Source organism: Labeo rohita, chromosome 2 (assembly GCF_022985175.1).
Source record: "Labeo rohita strain BAU-BD-2019 chromosome 2, IGBB_LRoh.1.0, whole genome shotgun sequence".
Lineage (NCBI taxonomy): Eukaryota > Metazoa > Chordata > Actinopteri > Cypriniformes > Cyprinidae > Labeo > Labeo rohita.
Window position 1 is genome coordinate 32,784,065 of NC_066870.1, and position 20,438 is coordinate 32,804,502.

Consider the following 20,438-nt stretch of genomic DNA (forward strand, 5'->3'; position numbering starts at 1 on the left):
GATCTGTGAGGCCCACAGAGAAACCGAATGGCCATGGGTTATAATTTAAAAGCAGTTAGACAAGGTGAGCTAGTATTCACTTTGTTGCATTATTGGTTTGTTGACAACACTGTGATATGGGGTGAGCAAAACCTTATATCAAACTATGAGAAATCTTATATCATCTTACTCCTCTATATTTTTACATTACATTAAATGACATGTTTCATCAGTCTGTATGTTTCTTCTCTTGTAAATCATGAAAAATAGTGATAGATAGAGAAAGAGAGATAGACGTACAGACAGACTGAGAGTCTCTTTTCTCTTTCTGTCTTTCTAATGTGCACAGTTTTTCAGATCTAAATATATGCCACTGTCGTCTTGCCTCATGCAGGCACATTTCCGATGCAGATTGTTTGTGTTAGGAACATTAAACACTAGTGGTGTGTCTTTCTTCTGCAGTTGTTCAAGTGTTGTTTGCTGTGAGCATGTGCCGCTCTGAGAGACAGATCTTCATTGTTCTGTCAGACTGCAGCTTGTGTCGGAAATAGTGACAGACAGTGGCGCGTCAGAGAGACATATGGATCTATAACTACAAAAGCTGAATGAATGACAAACCTCATTATAGTATTTGTCCAGATGCTTCATGCTTCAGTGATTCAGCTGTTTTGATTATTTTATTTTATTTTATTTTGTTTTATTATTTTATTTTTTATTATTTTTATTTTATTTTATTTTAACCTCTTCACTTTATTTATAACCACACTTCAAACAAGCTATCATCGGTATAATTTTTTATTTTATTTTATTTTATTTTATTTTATTTTATTTTATTTTATTTTATTTATTTTTTTATTTATTTTTTTTTTTTTAACCCCATCACTTTATTTATAACCACACTTCAAACAAGCTATCATGGGTGTAATTTTTTATTTTATTTTATTTTATTTTAACCCCATCACTTTATTTTTAACCACACTTCAAACAAGTTATCATGGGTGTAATTTATTACTTTATTTTTTTATTGTATTTTATTTTGTTTTATTATTTTATTTTATATTATTTTTCTTTTCTTTTATTTTAACCCCTTCACTTTATTTGTAACCACACTTCAAACAAGCTAGCATCGGTATCATTTTTTATTTTATTTTATTTTATTTTATTTTATTTTATTTTATTTTATTTTAACCCCATCACTTTATTTATAACCACACTTCAAACAAGCTATCATGGGTGTAATTTTTTATTTTATTTTATTTCATTTTATTTAACCCCATTACTTTATTTATAACCAGACTTCAAACAAGCTATCATGGGTGTAATTTATTTTATTTATTTTATTTTATTTTAGTACACCCCCCCCCTTTTTTTAGAACCACACTTCAAACAAGCTATCATAGGTTTATTTTATTTTATATATATTTTTTTATTATTTAATATTTTATTACTTATTTTATTTTATTTTATTTTATTACCCCCCCCCTTTTTAGAACTTCAAAAAAGCTATCATATGTGTATTTATTTTGTTATTTTATTTTATTTTATTATTTTTAATTTTATTATTTATTTTATTTTATTTTATTTTATTTTATTTTATTTTATTTCAATATCCTTCCTTTTTATAGAACCACACTTCAGACAAGCTATTATAGGTTTATTTTATTTTATTTTATTTCCCCCCCATTTTATTAGAACCACACTTCAAACAAGCTATCATAGGTGAAAGATATTTTATTTTATTTATTTTTTTATTTTCTCCTCATTTTTTCAGAACCACACTTCAAACAATTTTTCATGGGTGTAAAACATTACCGCTTGCATTAACCATTACTAGTTCAGTTCAGTTATGTTCAAATTGCATGGGTTCAATGTAAAAGTAATTGTCACTAACCTCTCTGTATTTATGTGCCCTGTCTCTATGGTGACAGACCTCTCGTCACAGATAGCAGTCAGTGAAGGTGACCTGTATGACACCAGCGGTCGTATGTAGGTTCATTCTGTCTCATATTAGAATCGATGAAGATGAAATTGAGTCTTTCAGGTCACTGAACACAAAGGTCAAAAGAAAATCCAACCAGAAAGGGTCATCAAATACCTCACTTGTTACATTTTTTTTATTTGATATAAATAATTTCTTGTATTCGGAAACATTTTATTTTCCCTGAAGTCCATTTATAAAGTTTTCACACTTGCTAATGTGTCTTAAGATGCAAATGATCTGTTTTATGAATGGCTGACCTCCTTGTACTGTAGTTCTTCGTGGTGTTGTTCATCAGGGTGGGTGATATCTAAACATGGTTGCTCATATGTTATTGTGCTTTTGTTTGTCACAGCACTTGCCTTACGTTGGAAAATGTCCGGCTTTGTGCCTGACAGATTTCCGAGGTCCTAAACTCAAAGCAGGGCACCTTTTGCATGCCACAGCCGTGATGATTTCTGAATGACCCACTTTTGCTGCTTAGTTTAGTATATGGTCTTGGGTGGGCTGGAAGCTTAGCTTTGTATTTATTGTACTGTGTTTACACTGCGTCAGATTCTTTTACATCAAAAGAGCAAAGGAAATCTGATTTTGATGTGATGGTGTGACCCCTTTAAGATTACTGGTCTTTGTAAATCTCTGACTCATAATCCTGACTGAGGTGCGTCAGAATTATTACAGGAATATTGATCATTTACAAGGATGACGTGCTTATTTTCAAGCCCTTTCATCTTAAAATTCTGTTTAAACCAAATGAGGAAAACAAATCCAACAAGATCTTTCTCTTTCATGGTTTTCTGCTTCATATTGACTGAGAGCATATGCATTGGGTTGCAAAAATATAGTAATAGATGGACAGATAAGGAAAAAAGCAGGAAGGATGTAGGGGACTAACAGAGGGAACTGAGGGTTAAAGGAGCGATTATAAGAGTGACGTAAGCTCCCAGCAGGCATCTGTCCTTCCCTGACCGCTGTTTTTGTCACTGTTTCCACACCAAACTTAATAAAAAATGGACAGAGAAAGAGAAATGAGATTCTGTAATCTTGTTTTAGGTTGTTGTCCCAAAACAAGCGATTGCAAAAACTGAGCGATTGCAGTTTAAAAAGAGAAAGCCCCGCCCACAAGCAGTGACATCATTCACAATCATTCGAACCAGGTTGAAATGCACGACCAGTCAAAAGTTTTTGAACAGTAACATTTTTAATGTTTTTTTAAAAGTCTCTTCTCCTCATCAAGCCTGCATTTATTTGATTCAAAGCACAGAAAAACTAAAATTTTGACATATTTTTAATATTTAAAATAACTATTTTCTATCTGAATATATTTTAAAATGTAATTTATTCTTGGGATTTCAAAGCTGATTTTTTTTGCTTCATTACTCCAGTCACATGATCCTTCAGAAATCATTCAAATATTCTGATCTGCTGCTCAAAAAACATTCATTATTACTATTATGTTGAAAACTCAGCTGAGTAGAATTTTTTTTCAGGTTTTTTGATAAATAGAAAGTTTAAAAGAACAGCATTTATCTGAAATTTTATATTATTAAATATTACTTATTTAAAGAAAAACATTAAAAAACTTACTGTTCAAAAACTTTTGACTGGTATTGTAGTTTTCCATGATATATTTAGTAGTTTAGCTCTCTGTTCAGTGGGTTATTCTTTATTTGCCTCTTTTGCAACTCACTGAAATATTTCCAGTGTATTTTTTATTTAGAAGCTTCATTAAACTGTCATTTAGAAAGTGTAAAATCTGGTGGATGCTGGAATATTTCCTAAACTTACATTACAGAAGGCAACCAAGTGTTGCATATTTTCTTCAGAAAATGTAAAAATATTTGTTTCATTATTGTCACTTTTTAGCCTAAACACCAATTCTAACACACACTTCCAGAATCAGCTTTTCTGCATTTCTTGTCATTTTAGTTTTCGTCTGGTTGACGTCAGAGGCAGGACTGAACAAATTGACATCATTAGACTGGAACATAAAGCATGTGGATCTCAAAGCGGTTCTGTGTGTGTTTTGTGATTGTTTGTGTGGGTGTGTGTGTGAGGTGAATCTTAAAACAAAAAGCTGTCAATTTTAATCAGTGTGACACACAAATCCAGCCTCAGGTAGACCAATTACAGACAGACACGCTCCGCGGACGAGACTAGGCCCTCCTCACAAACACACACACACGCACTCTTGAAAGAACGGGAAAGTGGTTTTTATGGTGTTTTGTAAAGCAAAAGTAATTGAATTCAGTCGTGCTGAATTTTAAAAAATGCAAATGCAGCCCATTGTTTGCAAATATTTATCGTTGCGATGGATGTAGAGCTCAGTGAGTTGATATGTTACTGTTGCTTGTTTGTTTTGTTTAAACAGCATACTTCCCAGTCGTCCATGTGAAAGTGATATATTTTGCTGTTGAATGGTTATATGTACATAAATGAGTCACATGGATTCTTATGACCAAAATCAATCCATATGACGGCATCTTGTCACTTCTATCACACCAGTCTGAACTGTGATTTTATTTTATTTTTTTAGGGTGGAAAGATCCCTGTGAGATGGACCTCACCGGAAGCCATCGCATACAGGAAGTTCACCTCTGCCAGTGATGTTTGGAGTTACGGTATCGTCATGTGGGAGGTGATGTCTTTTGGTGAGAGGCCCTACTGGGACATGAGCAACCAGGATGTAAGTTTCAGGGGTTTTTTTTATTTTATTTTATTTATTTTAGTTTTTTTTGTTTTGTTTTCCAAAACAGAGTATTACTGTCCATTACTGGCTTTGAGTCACACTAGCCCAGAATCTTTAACTGAGTAAAATACAATATAAAACATATTGTACAATATAAAATATATTTTTATTATATTATATTATATTATATTATTGTTAATTCACTAATTTATTCATTTTTAAATTATTTATTATACACTACTATACTATGAGTCACACTAGCCCTTAATCTTAAATGGAGTAAACTAAGTGAAATACAGTATAAATCTATTATATTATATTATATTATATTTTGTTATGTTATATACTATATATTATTATATATTATTTAAAATAATTAATAATATTTTATTATACTTTGTCACACTAGCCCTGAATCTTAAACTGAGCAAACTGAGTCAATTATTTTATTTTATTAAATTATTAATTAATTAATGATTTTTAAATCATTTATCATTTACTACTATACTTTTTTACACTAGCTCTGAATCTTAAACAAAGAAAACTGAGTAAAATACGATATAAAACTTTTGTATTATATTATATTATATTATATTATTCAATATTTTTTGAATAATTGAAAATATACTAAAAAAACTTTGAGCAAATGTTAATAATATAATATAATATAATATAATACAAATATAATGATAAAAGGTACACATTTTTTCCATACTTAATGGGTGCATATTATTACCTTAAAGGTGCATATCAGTACCTAAATGGTACATTTCAGTAACTTTTAAATGGTTACAAGCCCAGTGACAGCTTTTGTATCTTTTCTTTTTACAAGTGTAAGGCTTTGCAGCGCATTCATGATGTATGTAAAGTGTATGATTAACTATAAAGCACCAACAACCCTTTGGCTCTGCCTCTGAAAATCACTGCCCTGAGTCTCATTCCCTTTCATTCCCAGTTTTATTTCTTTGGCTCTAAGGCTCACTACTTTGAATCTTACCATTTTTCCCTTTGAATCTACAATACCTGCCTTTAAGTCTTTCCGCATTCAATTCTCTCAGCATCTGCGTTTCAGTGCAGACAAAAGTTTTTCCTGTTCGAATTGTGAATACAGCAGACTCATTCGAGGCTCTCTGGGGATTTTCAGAAAATCCTGCCAATAAAAACATAAATTCCCCAATCCTTTTAGCATCCAGTTAACACATCAGAGATGCAGAACGAACCCTGAGGAACTTGTGACTGTAATGACTGCCGAACTCACAACTGTAAAAACTATTTAAACGCTCAGAAATTCAGTACATTCAAATCAAAGAAAATAAATTAAAGACATTATTACGCTTTCTACTTTCTGTACATTCCCTGTAAGATAGTCTCCGTTGCTCAAAAGAGGTGTTGTTTGTCATGCTTGACAGACTTAATTTCTTATGTTGTATTTGAAAATTCAGTTGTTAAATATTCATGAAAACCACCTTATGAAGGACTCTGACTGTAAAGCTGGCTGATTGTGTTTCACACTATGTTTAACATCTCATGACATGCACCAAAACACAAACAAAGCAACAGAGCTCCCATGTTATACTCTCTGTCACAGAAGAACCACCAAAGGTAAAGTTGTAGATGAGCTGGATAATGTTTCTTCGGCCTATCACACACTTCATTATCTCATCTTCTAGAGCTTTTAACGATCATCCGATCCCAAATTGCCATAAAAAGATCATATCAGCATAATGAAACAGCAGGACATCTGCAGCTCAGTGCCCACTTCTCACCGCGGTCCCGTTTAGGAGAAAAATGGAAGAGAATGTACTGATCCTCAAATATTTAGATTCATGTTTGTGTGAACCAGAGCTCTAGATTGGTATGCAGAGGACAGACAGTGTGCTTGTTTGTTCATTTGATGTTTGTTTGTGTCAGAGAGAATCAGAGAGAGAGAGGAATATGGGAAGACAGTCCAGTGTTTGAGGAGGGTAAAACGACAGATCACATTTAAACATTAATGATGTTCATGTGTTGTTTTTGTGTTGTGTTGCAACATCTATGCAACAAAACTGACTTACATGGCAGTTTATGTGTGATAAAATAATATTGTGTGCTTTTTTTTTAATGAAATGGTTATGGTATTATTTAGTTCTTATTTAAGCACCTAAAACCATTTTCTTCTAGTGATGGAGGTTTTGATTTAGTGATTTAAATCTTTTGAATTCTCTAAAAGATTTGTTTAGGTTTGATCACTTGTTTGTTCAGTGACTCTTTCTGAGTGAATAATTTAGTTAATAGTCAAAATTTGTAATGTCTCTCTCAGAAAAAGGTACAAATCTGTCACTGGGACACTTTAAGTATTAATATGTACCTTTAATGTACTAATATGTACCATTTAGGGGCAAATAAGGTACCTTTTTAGCTTTTGTGACAGCTCCACAAAGAGACTCCAGAAGTATTTAAAAATTATACATGTAAGTGTTCCCCCACAAATGACAATAATATCTGTGTGTGTAGGTGATCAATGCTATAGAGCAGGATTACAGGCTGCCGCCCCCCATGGACTGTCCCACTGCTCTCCACCAGCTGATGCTCGACTGCTGGCAAAAAGATCGGAACGCTCGGCCACGCTTCACGGATATCGTCAATACGCTTGACAAACTCATCCGCAACCCCACCAGCCTTAAAGCAGTTGCCAGCATACCCACTATGTGAGTCATACAATCTTATCCTACCCACGTTTTGTTTGTATACCAGTGGGGAACACCCACTGTTGGGTGATGAAACCTCTCTTTCCCTCTGTATCTCACTCTCTCTTTCTCTCTCCTTCTCCAGTCCGTCCCAGCCGTTGTTGGACAGGTCCATCCCAGATTTCACCACCTTTAGTTCTGTAGAGGACTGGCTGGCTGCCGTCAAGATGTCCCAGTACAGAGACAACTTCCTCAACTCTGGCTTCACGTCCCTACAGCTGGTCACCCAGATGACTTCAGAGTGAGTGTGAACTCTTAAATGTTAAAACTTCTCAACATAGGGGTCTCATTATTGTCAATAAAGTTATTTTAAAAATCCATTTTGGCATTAGATGGTCAAGCTGGTCAAACAGTCCAAGTTGTTTTAGAATGTGGTTCTATCCAGGCTGGCCAACATGATCTATCAGGCCAAACTTCTGATTAACCAACTAATAAACCAGCCAATCCAGTTGGGAAAAAACAGGCTAGTTTAAGGTGGTTAAACTAGTCAAACATTCTGAAGGTGTTCTGAGATGTGGTTGCCCAGCTCCACCAGCTTAGCCAAGATGGTCCTCCATCTCTAACCAGGTTGACTGTCATAGTAAATTTGACCCTGTCAGCTAGTCATTTAACTAGTCAACCACCTAACAAGCTTGGACCAGCTAATGAACAGTCTCACAGTTTCTAAAGTTCTTACATTTATTAGTTTTTTATCATTGTTACTGAAGCTTCATCCTGCTGGTTTGCAAGCTCTTTATCAGCTTGGCCCATCAGCTCTAACCAGGTTGACTGACATGGTCAAATTGGACCTGTCATACAACTAGTCAACCAGCTTGGACTATCTTATGATCATTCTCACAGTTTATTAAGTTTGTATATTTTTTAAGCTTTATTGTTTTCATTGTTACTAAAGCTTTACCCAGCTGGTAAAACCAGGCTGTACCAGCTTGAGCTAGTTAAACAGGTCAACCATTCTGAAGTGTTTTGAAATATGGTTAGCAAGCTTCTCACCAGCTTGGTCCACCAGCTCTAACCAGGTTGATTGAACATGGTCAAATTGGACCTATCACCGAGTCATACAACTAGTCAACAACCTAGACCAGAGTGAACCAGATAATGACCAGTCTAACCATTTCTAAAGTTCCTATATTTATTAGATTAATTCGGCTTTCACCATTGTTACTAAAGCTGTACCCTGCTAGTTAAACCATACCGTACCAGTTTGAGCAAGTCAAAGTGGTCAACCATTTGGAAGTGCTTTGAAATATGTTAGCAAGCTCCTCATCAGCTTGGTCCACCAGTTCTAACCAGGTTAAAAGACATGGTCAAATTGGACCTATCATCTAGTCATGCAACTAGTTGACAACCTAATCCAGAGTGAACCAGCTAATGGCCAGTCTAACAATTTCTAAAGGTCTTATATTTATTAGATTTCATTGGTTTTCACTATTGTTAATAAAGATTTACCCCGCTGGTAAAACGAGACGGTACCAGCTTGAGTTAGTTAAACTAGTTAACCTTTTGGAAGTATTTTGAAATATATTAGCAAGCTTCTCACCAGCTTGGTCCACCAGCTCTAACCAGGTTGGCCGACATGGTCAAATTGGAACCAGCTTGGAACCAAATTGTGAACCACCTAATGGCAAGTCTAACCATATCTAAAATTATAATTTGTTAGATTTATTTGGCTTTCATCATGGTTACTAAAGCTGTACCCTGCTGGTAAAACCATGCCATACTAGCTTGAGGTAGTTAAACTGGTTAACCATTCAGAAGCATTTTGAAATGTTGTTAGCCATTTCCTCACCTTCTTAGCCGAGATGGTCTGCCAGCTCTGAGTTGCTTAAATTAACTCCATCACCTGGTCATACAACTAGTTAAACACCTAACTGCAATCTTATTTCTCAAAATTGACTTTTGACCTCACATTTGCAACTTTATTTCCTGTTTTAAACTTCTTCTGTTAGTTTCCTGATTATTTTTTTTTTACTCTGAGTTGGAAACAGGCTTTCATGGATCACACTGTTAACAACATCTGTTTCAAAAAATCGTTATGTTTACAACAATTATGAGCCTTATTCAGCCGTCCTGTCATATTATTGGTTTATTTCAGATGATGTCTAATGCTTGGATGAGTTAGTTTGTTGTATCTGTGTGAAGGGTGATTAAAGCTGGTTTCAGACAGCCATTGATCACAGAATGCTGGGCGGGCAGATATCTCATCAAACTTGTTTATTATCGATTTCTAAACTATACAGTGGGATTAGCATGAATCGCTAAGGTATGTGCGCGTGTGTTTTGACTCGAGTCGCTATCGAGCGAACAGGTGGATATGCTGTTGATGATGTTTAAAACACGTCTCCTGGTGTTTTGTTCGTGGCAGGAAGCGTACTGTGAGTTGCAGCGTCTCTGACGCTCTGATTAATGCAGCCGGCGCTCACAGAGAGGGTCTGCGCTTAATTAGCAACATAAGTATGAGCCCACGCATAAACAGGAAGTTAAATGCAAGCGGCTTTCATGTGTTAATGCTGTTTGCTCTCACATCTATAAACCTGTAGGGGCTCTGCGCTGTTCTTCTCTCCTGTGTTGTTTGAATGGTTCGTATATTGATAGTACAGGTTGTTTCTATTCAGAATAAAGGCTTTTCTCGGAGGACAGCGGAGTAAATTGAGCGTTTATTCAGAGTTGCTCTTTTGTCTTCGTAATTTAAAGGGTGCAATGAAACAGTCACCTAAAATCACATGCTTACTTGGCCTTTTGATATGCTGACCATTACTCTCCTAACAGGAAGAAGCGCTTGGCGAGAGTTGCTCTGGGAGTGAAGGTTTTCCTGTGCCATCTGGCAAACTGCTTTTAGTGGATTTTTACTACTATTAGAATAATAATAATTTAACCATGTTCATTAGCATGGATGATTATGCCCGTTGATAACAGGCAGATGTGTGATAGCAAGGTACTCAACCTTATCATTATTAAGGTTATTAAAGTGTCCTGCATTCAGACAAAGTTAAAAGGAACCTGTTGAGCTATATTTTAAAGGATTTTTTTTAATAGTATGAGCAATGAAATCATCAATGTTAATGTAATGTCAGAGACATAAAAACAAAATGTACATATTAATTTATATTTAGTATTTTATTTAAGTTATTTTATATTACCATTCATTATTAGATACTTTTGTGAATTGTTCTCTATTTCATATTTGTTGATAATAAATTTTCAAACGTTTATTTAAATGTATCGTGCAAATTAAAGGGATAATTCACCCAAAAATGAAAATAACCCCATGATTTACTTAAGCCATCCTAGGTGTATATTACTTTCTTCTTTCAGACAAATGCAATTGGAGTTATATTTAAAAATGTCTTGGCTCATCCAAGCTTTATAATGGCAGTGAATGGGTGTTGAAATTTTGAAGTCCAATAAAGTACATCTGTCCATCATAAAAAGTGCTCCGCACGACTGCAGGGGGTTAATAAAATGCCTTCTGGGGCAAATAGAGACGTTTCTTTAGATGATGGAGAGAGCAAAAAACAAAACACTGGTCACAAATTAGAAGTATAAAATGAGGATTTGTAAAGAAAAATGTCCAAGAGGAGACTGGTTTTCCTTTGTTGTAAACAACGGTTCTTGCGAGACATATTTTCACTGGAGTTTACACTACATTTACATTATCCGCCATTCTCTTGTGAATGGACGTACGACAGTTAGCGGAAACTTGAGATTATGGTTCATAACGATTTAAATATGGATATTTTCTTACACAAACACGTTGATTAACTTCAGAAGGCCTTTATTAGCTCTTTCCCTGCCAACATTTTTTTTAAAGCCACCACCAGCATTTTTGAGAATATTTTGAATGTTTTGTCATATGAATATCTGAAAATGCAAAATAAATCAAAATAAAGATCTGAACCTCTATCTTTAAACAAACAAACAAAAAAGCTTCAAGCATTCCTTTTTATAAATACTTGAATGTAGGTAGGTTTCATTTAAAAAAAAAAAAAAAAAAAAAGCAACATTTTGAGCAAAAAGCTGAGAAAATTGCATTTTTATCAAAAACTGCATTTGGATCATTTATTATTATTATCAAAGCAAACATGCAGTAGATCACGTCCATCAGCATCCCTAAAGCTTGCACAGGCCTTTATCACTTTATCACGATCGACATTTCACTCTGTAACAGGAACGTGGAAACCCGGAAAATTCAGTGTTTGGCTAGGAAAAAGTTAAACCCCCCGGAGCTGTGTGGAGCACTTTTTATGATGGATGGATGAATTTTATTGGACTTCAAAATCTCAACAGCCTATCACTGCCATTATAAAGCTGTAAAGAGCCAGGACATTTTTTAATGTAACTCAGATTGTCTTCGTCTGAAAGAAGGAAGTCCTAGGATGGCTTGAGGGTGAGTAAATCATGAGGTAGTTTTCATTTTTGGGTGAACTGTCCCTTTAAGGTGTGAAAGTATTGGTAAATATTAGTTATTGCATTTCGTTATTAAAGGAGAAGTCCACTTCCAAAACAAAGATTCACATATAATGTACTCACCCCCTTGTCATCCAAGATGTTCATGTCTTTCTTTCTTCAGTCGTAAAGAAATTGTTTTTTGAGGAAAGCATTTCTGCATTTTTCTCCATATAATGGACTGATGTGGTGCCCAGATTTTATCTTCCAAAATGCAGTTTAAATGCGGCTTCAAACGATCTCAAATGCGGATTGTAAATGATCCCAGCCGAGGAAGAAGGGTCTTATCTAGCGATTTTGTTTTAAAAAACACAATTTAAATACTTTTTAATCTTTGTTTCTCTGTGTAACCATGTATTCCAGCTCAAGACAGTTAAGGTATGTCGAAAAACTCCAATCGTATTTTCTCCCTCAACTTCAAAAATCATTTCAAAATCATCCTACATCGCTGCAGAAGTTCCGATCAATGTATCTTACAAGGTAACACAATGTAACCTTGCTCTCACTTAAAATGTGTCCCCACATTGAGTCCTTGAATTTGAGGGTATTGGACTTGGAAAGTCCTTGAAAGGTCCTTGCAATTTGAAGTTAACCAAGGTGTGGGAACCCAGATACTGCATTTGAACGTATGTCCCCTATTAACTGTAGTTATGCATTCTTCTTGTGTTCGCAGGGACCTGTTGAGGATAGGTGTGACTCTCGCCGGCCATCAGAAGAAAATCCTCAACAGCATTCAGTCCATGCACCTGCAGATGTCCCAGTGCCAGACGGGCACGACGCTGGCATGACTACAGGGGGCGCCGGACGACGGGCTGGGCAGCTTGCGGAAGAATTACCAGCGGGTGAGCCCAATCCCATCGGAGCGCGCCAGAATAGAGACTATCATCCTGATCTGAGAACGTGTTTCAGGAGAGGAACCATTATCCCACATCCAACAGACCAGATCGGAACAGCACCGGCGGGACTCGTAGGACATCTGTTAACCCGTCGGCTGTTTGTCTCTCCGGGCTACATTTACAGGGAAACGCAAGAAGCGGACTCTTTTTGTCCTCTTCTCATCATTAGTTAGTTTACGATGCTCATCAAGACTATTCCGATTCCGAGACGTCACACATCGTTTTCTACAAGGTTCTTTCGTTCTTCTTTTTTTTCCACTATAAACCTTCTATAGTCACTGCTTCCCACTTACACTACCTGTCGATCTCGGTATGGCTGACGTTGCCAAAGGACATCCTGTGTATGCCTGCGTCCCATCCCTAGGCCATACGAGCGTAAATGATGTATATCTTTAAATAAATACGAGTATATCTTCAGAGTAAACCTTCATATTGAAGGTGAAGTGTAACGGACCTGTATGTAAATACCCTCTTCTTCCGCTTGCATTTTTGGCAATGTTGCGCGTTGGACCAGAACGGCCAATTCTGCAGGACACGAACTCGCTTACGTCAGTGTGACGCCACGAGAACAATCTGGGATGAACTCTGACTCTGTCGATGTTGTGTAAATATCAGTTAGTTGTGTATAAACTAGCGTTACAAAAGATATACTTTAGGTGAAAAAAGCTACGCATTCAGGCCACTAAACAGTGTTTATTGTAGGTGTTTCCACGCTGACGAGCACTTACGTGTACAGCTTTTCTTTCTTCCACCTCTTCTTCTTCTACTTCTACTTCTAGTCGTTCTTGTTAGTTTCGTGTCAGAGTGTTTGAATGCGTCGACTAGCGTTGGGAGGGTGCGTCGTCATCGCCTAAACTAGCTAGTACACTTAAATGTAGTTCCACTGTTAATAAGCTGTACTAATGTTGGTCTTACAGGGTCTTTAAAACCGCTAATCTGTTTCCAAGCACGTGTTTACATGATAAGCGAACGGAAAGGTCGCAGGCAGGAAACGAAGAGACTCGCGAAAGCGCTGCCCTTCACCGCTTTTATCAGGCCGAGTCACTTTCTCGGCTCCAGATGTTTGTGGATGACATTGCTAAATGCGGTACATGTTCTTTCGTGTCATAAGCTCTCCATTTATTTGTGTGTGTGTCTGGATCGAACATCTGTGTGACCCTTTATGAACAGATGCCTAACGCCACCCCATTGAGCACATTCTACTTAAGCAGTCAACTAAGCACTGGGTAACACACACACACACACACACACGGTCTGTTGATGGCTTTGGGCTGTTCCTTTTTGGTTGCCATGGAGAAATAGCATCAGCTGATTGATCATAATAATAAAAATAATAATAATTATTATAATGATTATTATTATTGTTGTTGCTATTGTTGTTGTTAACTTACCATTAATATTTAAGCCTCAAAATCCTTACGTTAATTTTTAAAATACTAATAATAGTAATAATAATACTTATAATTATTGTTATTATTAATGTAGTGGACAGCTGATGCTCTCACACTCACCTTAAGTGATGTCTGACCAATAACTCATTATTAATATTTAAGCCCCCAAATCATTACATTATTAATAATAATGATTATTATTATTCATATTATTATTATTATTATTAATACTAGAAATAATAATAACTAATAATAATAATAGTAATATTAATAATTAAGACCCAAAATCATGACATTGTTATTAGTAGTAGTAGTAGTATTAATAATAATAATAATAATTATTATTATTTAAACCCCACAATCATTACATTATTTATTATTATTATTATTAGTAATCATAATAATAATATTAATAATAATAATAATTATATATATATATATATATATATATATATGTATGTATGTATTTAAGCCCCATAATCATTACATTAATTATTATTATTATTATTATTATTATTATTATTATTATTGGTGACACTATACAGTAAGGTCCAAATTGTCAATATTATATTAATGCATTTTGTATGTATGGCCTAACATTTTTAAAATATGTATTAATGTAGGTAAATGTCAATTTCTAAAACTACTAAAACATTTTAACATTTCAGGTTGTATAAATGAACATAAACATTGAATAAACATGAATTTATGAACCATAATGTATTTATTAAATTAATCTAGATTAGTAGATGCATTAATTTATGTTAATAAATTAAACTTTATTGTAAAGTGTTACAAATAATAATATTAGCATTTTATTTGCATATTATTTATTGCATATTATACTATTTATTTGCACATTTCAAATACAAAATACAGCTAAAAATGCCTAAAAAAATATAAAACTGCATTTATATTAAAAAAAAAAAAAGAAAAAAAAAAAAAAGAAAAAAAGCTTGTGAAGAAATATGAATTTAAATGTTAAAAAGCAAACTTAAAAATAAATAAAAAAATAAATTTGAATGATTGGGAGCTCATCTAATCATTGTGTGCTGCAAATATGTAGCTTTTACGATAAAATCGCTTACAGCCTTCCTCATTTGTGAGTTGCTTTGGATAATATAGTCTTGTAAATGAATCAATATAAAAGTAATTGTTCAAATGTTCCAGCTTTTTGAGGTCATAACGGCTAAAAGCAGCTCTACGGGAACTCATAAGGTTTAGCGTTAAAGGACCCAAATGTAAGATTTAAAACATAACGGTTTGTAGAGGTTAGCAGCTGTACCATTCATTCGCCTGATGTGAATGGTGTGTGTGTAATGAATAAGCCGCTACATTGCTTGTAAGTTAATGAGACTCATGGTTTATGGTTATTCTCTACGAATAACACACACACACAATCCATCATGCAGATATACCCAAGGTGTTGCACCTAATTGGCTACAATGAATTTCACCATGGCAACCAAAGAGTGTATTGGCTCTTTGTTAGGGATGACACAGTTTTACAGCTTCTGCCAAGAGGCTTATTCTTTTAGTGCACACACACACACACACACACTCACTCCTCAGCTGTATTGCATTAAAAAAAGTGAATCTGTTCCTCCATACGACGGTAGTAGCGATAATGTCTGGCTCTGTAAATGTGTTAGCACACGATGAAGACGTCTTCCCCTCTGCCTCTGCGTAAAGGAGCGGAGGCAGCTCAATTAATGATCACAAAGTATCCTCGGCGTGGCCCGCGTCCAGCTCGTTCGCGGCGGGGCGTAACCAAGCTGTCCGGCGTCCTGCCGTATGGCCCAGCTGAAAAATGGCTGACTTGCGCTCATCGCCGTGGACACACTGGGGAGGGCGGAGCCTGCTGGGATACCTGCGGGTGCAGCACACAGACTGAGGAGAGTGATGAATGAGCTGGAGTGAGATGCAGAATGAAAGAGAGAGCGAGAGAGAGACAGTAGAGAGTGCAGGATGGGGAAAGAAGTAAGTGACAGACATTAAAGATTAGAGTATTAAGTCAGCATGAAATTAAAAATTGACTACATGTTTCTTTCAACTTCTCCCCTCTAACCAGAGTTGTTCTTTATTCTTTTCACAATCATGGTGGTTAAAATTAAGTCCCATCATCATATCTTGTTTCATTTATAATTACTGCATATCAAAGTGCAATGGTTTGCAACTGGCATTTCATGTTGACTTCCAGGTGTATTTTTGAGAGAGGGCTGAGAGAATATCAGTTTTAGAGCAATATGGGTTTTGGAAAAAGGAAAAAGCCAATATCCAGAACAGGGAGTTTTTTTTTTTTTTTTAATTAACTCATAATATATATTATGCATCATTATTAGCTAAAACCCTAGATATTGGCATCTCTGCAGTATATACTACAGTTCAAAAGTTTGGGGTCACTAAGATTTTAAGAAATAATACTGTTATTCAACAAAGATGCATTTAAAGCATCAAAAATGACAGGTAAAAATAAAAAAAAAAATAAAAAAAAAAATATATATATATATATACTACATGCAATATATTTTTATAATGTATAATTTTTTTTGTGTATATATATATATGTTACCATAATAAAGTACATGCATTATAAATAATACATTGCATATAAAATATATGCAACAAATATATTACATGCAATATATTTTTATAATGCATATATTGTAAATTTAATACATAAAATACATGCGTTATAAATAATATATTGCATATAAAACATATACAATACAATATACTATGTATATATATATATATATATATATATATATATTGTATTTTATTATATATATATATATATATATACAATATATGCATCATAAAAAATATATTGCATATAAAACACATGCAAAATAAATACAATTAATAGCATTCAAATCAATTATGTTTTTGTAGTTTATAATCATCAAAGAATCCTGGGAAAAAATATATATTGTGTATCCACAAAAAGTATTGAGCACAACACTTGTTTTTCAACACACATAAAAAATAAGAAACATTTTTAATCAGGAAAACAACATATTAAATTCTAAAGGATATTAATTTCTGAAGGATCATGTGACACTAAAGACTGGAGTAATGATGCTGAATATTTAGCTTTGCATCACAGGAATAAATTACATTTTAAAATATATTAAAATATAAAACCGTTATTTTAAATAATAATAATTATTCACAATATCATTTTCCTTTACAGTATTTTTGATCAAATAAATGCGGCCTTGATGAGCATAAGACTTTTAAAAATATTCCGAAATCTTACAGACCCCAAACTTTTGTCCAGTGAAAAGCTTTAGATTTTGTAACTGATGCACAGAAGATCTGCCATTTCTGTTCATTTCTGTTCATGCGAAATGGCCAAATAATCAGCCTGGTCAATATATCCTTCCATCGATAGCTATCCACCATTTTCTTCAACGGGAAAGTAAGACTATGGGCACAACTTCCGATTCATTAGCCGCTATTGGGAAATAATGCAAAGAATAACATGCAGTAAACTGTAAAACTGTTTGCACTACAAACCAGTGTTCATGATTGAGATAAAATCAGCTGTTTTGTACAGATAAAAATAGTTGGAGGCAGCCGGAAGCCAGACCCATAAAACATACTAATGGCTGCTTCACCATTTGCACAGACTGAAGCTTGATCATAACGCACACGTACAACCATACAGATGTAGTATATGATTTATATTTGAATATGTACATGAACGCTATCGTTTCTATTGCGAATGTGTTTCTTTTCTTATTTTAACCTCTCGTTTTGCACACGTCCAACAACTCAATGGAGGATAATCTTCATCTCTTGCAAGGGTATCCTCCTCTTCCTCCTCTCGGAGGGTTGAGGGAACAGGCAGGGAGTGAGAGGATGAACGGAAATGATTTGAGTCTAATTTTATCGCTCTTTGCCTGGAGTGTCGACACATTGTGGAGTCTGGTGAGCGTTTGGCAGCGGATCAGCGGCGATGCTGTTATGGTGCCAACTGAAGTCTGAGCGGCGCATGTGTTCACTAGCACGGCTCAGACTTCACAAGCGCAAACAAAAAGCGAGTTTGGAGCAAACAAAAGCGTCGTCTGACACCGCCGATAGGAACGAGCCCGTTTTTTGCTTTCGCGCACTTCAAACGACACTTTCAATGGAGCATTACTTTCGGCAACCGAGACTAAAAGCCAGAGAGTCAAAGGGTTGAAGAGACTGTTGATATTACTAGCATGGCATGGATACTAGCTCGCACTGTTTTGTAGATACCGAGCGATGGAAAGCCCCCCTCACCTCACCGAGGCTGTATAGTAACACTCGTTTCTTGTGATGAGTATGTCAGAGTTTGAAACTGTAACTTTCTGAGAACTATTGTACTGAAATGCACTCAATAAAGACCTTGGAAAAGCTGAAGTCGAGCGAGTGGTATCTTCATCCGGAGAGGGCTCTTGATAATGAGGCACAGCCGCAGGTCAAACGTGCAGCCGCTCCGCTGCTGTTGTAAAGAGAGTGCGCGTGTGTGGGTTTGCGAGAGCTGTTAAGAGTTTACCGACGCTCTCGAGACCCTCAAATCTTGAAAACAACAGCAGTGTGCTTACAGAGTAGCACGGCGGCTGAAAAAGACAGCAAGGAACACATTTTTAGAGTAATAATTTGACTAACGAGGCATTAAATTCATAGCTGTACGGCAGTGGCCTGCTTTAGTAATTATTCCTGCCAAAACAACATAGTTTGTCAAATTATTAAGAAGTGAAAGTGCTGTCTGGAAGAATTTGGGGTCAGATGGGTCAACGATATTTGAACGTATATACATGGTTGTTGCAATAAACATATTAAATGGTTCTGATATGAGACGTGACACATTTTTTCCAATTTTTAGATGTGTTCTTTGAGTTTTGAGTTCATGTTTTATCTTGTGGAGTTCAGCACAGAGTTTGAGTTCTTCTGTTTCACAATAATGTTTTATTTTATTTTATTTAAATATTATTTATTTAGTTTATTTATTTTTTGCTGTTGCATAAAAAGATACATGAAATACATTTAGAAAAATATAACTGCAGTAGTTTTATCTTTTTAATGCTAATTTTGTTTATTTTAGGGATGTCAATTTAATGCATTAATTTTTACATTGTTAGAATTTATTGCAAATAATAATTAGTAACACTAAATGATAAATTGATAAATTAAGATCAGTTGATATTCCTAAGATAAGCATAAAATTAGCATGGAAAAAGATCAAACTGCAGATTTTTTTTCTTTCTTAATTTACATACATTATTCGTGCAACAGCAAAAATAAAATAATTATAATAAAATAAAATTGAATTAAAATAAAATACATTATAATAATTTATTATAATTTGTAAATAATTCTAATCATGCAATAAAAATAGATTTTTTTGAGTTCTTCCATTTCACACTATGCCCACAATTTAATTTAACTTAATTGAATTGAATTTAATATTTATTTTAATTTAATATTTTATTTTATTTTATTTTATTTTATTTTATGGCACCCAAATGATATACATTTTGAAAGAATAAATAAGTAAATACCTGCAGTAGTTTTATATTTTTAATGCTAATTTTGTTTATTTTAGGGATGTCAATTTAATGCATGCATTTGGTGTGATTAATTTTTATATTAGTAATCAATTACTATTATTTGTAATAGTATTACTGTTAATAATAATAATAAGAAGAATTGATTACTAATAATAATTAATAACACTACATGATAAAATAAGATATTTGATAAATTATATATAATAAACTAAGATAAACTGACATCCCTAAGAATAGCATAAAATTAGCATGAAAAAAAAATCAAACTGAAAGTCATTCTTTTTTATGCATAATTTGTGCAACTGCAAATATAAAATATATGATAACAAAACATTGCAATTTATAAATAATTTTAGCTATGCCAAAAAATGAACTTCATTTATTTTTTACTTATTTTGTTTTTATTTATTTATTTATTTATTTTGGTTGACACACAAATTATATAAATTTTGAAAAAAAAAAAAAAAAAAAAAAAAAACCTGCAGTAGTTTTATATTTTTTAATCCTAATTTAGTTTATTTTAGGGATGTCAATTTAATGCATGCATTTAGTGTGATTAATTTTTATACTAGTTATCAATTACTATTATTAGTATTAGTATTACTGTTAATAATAAGAATAATTTATTACTAATAATAATAATTAATAACACTACATGATAAATTAAGATATTTGATGAATTATGTATAATAAACTAAGGTAAGCATAAAATAAGCATGAAAAAATCTAACTGCAAGTTGTTCTTTTTTTTATTATTTACATCCATCATTTGTCCAACAGCAAAAATAAATAAA

The 20,438-nt window shown here is 34.0% G+C and overlaps 1 protein-coding gene across 1 annotated transcript in view; it reads left to right on the forward strand.

The window, feature by feature from the left end:
* The window catches only part of LOC127154296 (ephrin type-B receptor 1), a 287,743-nt gene extending 269,088 nt beyond the window's left edge, over window positions 1-18,655 (forward strand). The window contains exons 13-16 of the mRNA XM_051095736.1: window positions 4,494-4,643; window positions 7,140-7,333; window positions 7,458-7,613; window positions 12,489-18,655. Of these exons, the coding sequence (XP_050951693.1) occupies window positions 4,494-4,643; window positions 7,140-7,333; window positions 7,458-7,613; window positions 12,489-12,603 (615 nt within the window). The 3' untranslated portion in view covers window positions 12,604-18,655. The remainder of the gene's footprint in view (window positions 1-4,493; window positions 4,644-7,139; window positions 7,334-7,457; window positions 7,614-12,488) is intronic.
* The last annotated feature ends 1,783 nt before the right edge of the window (window positions 18,656-20,438 follow it).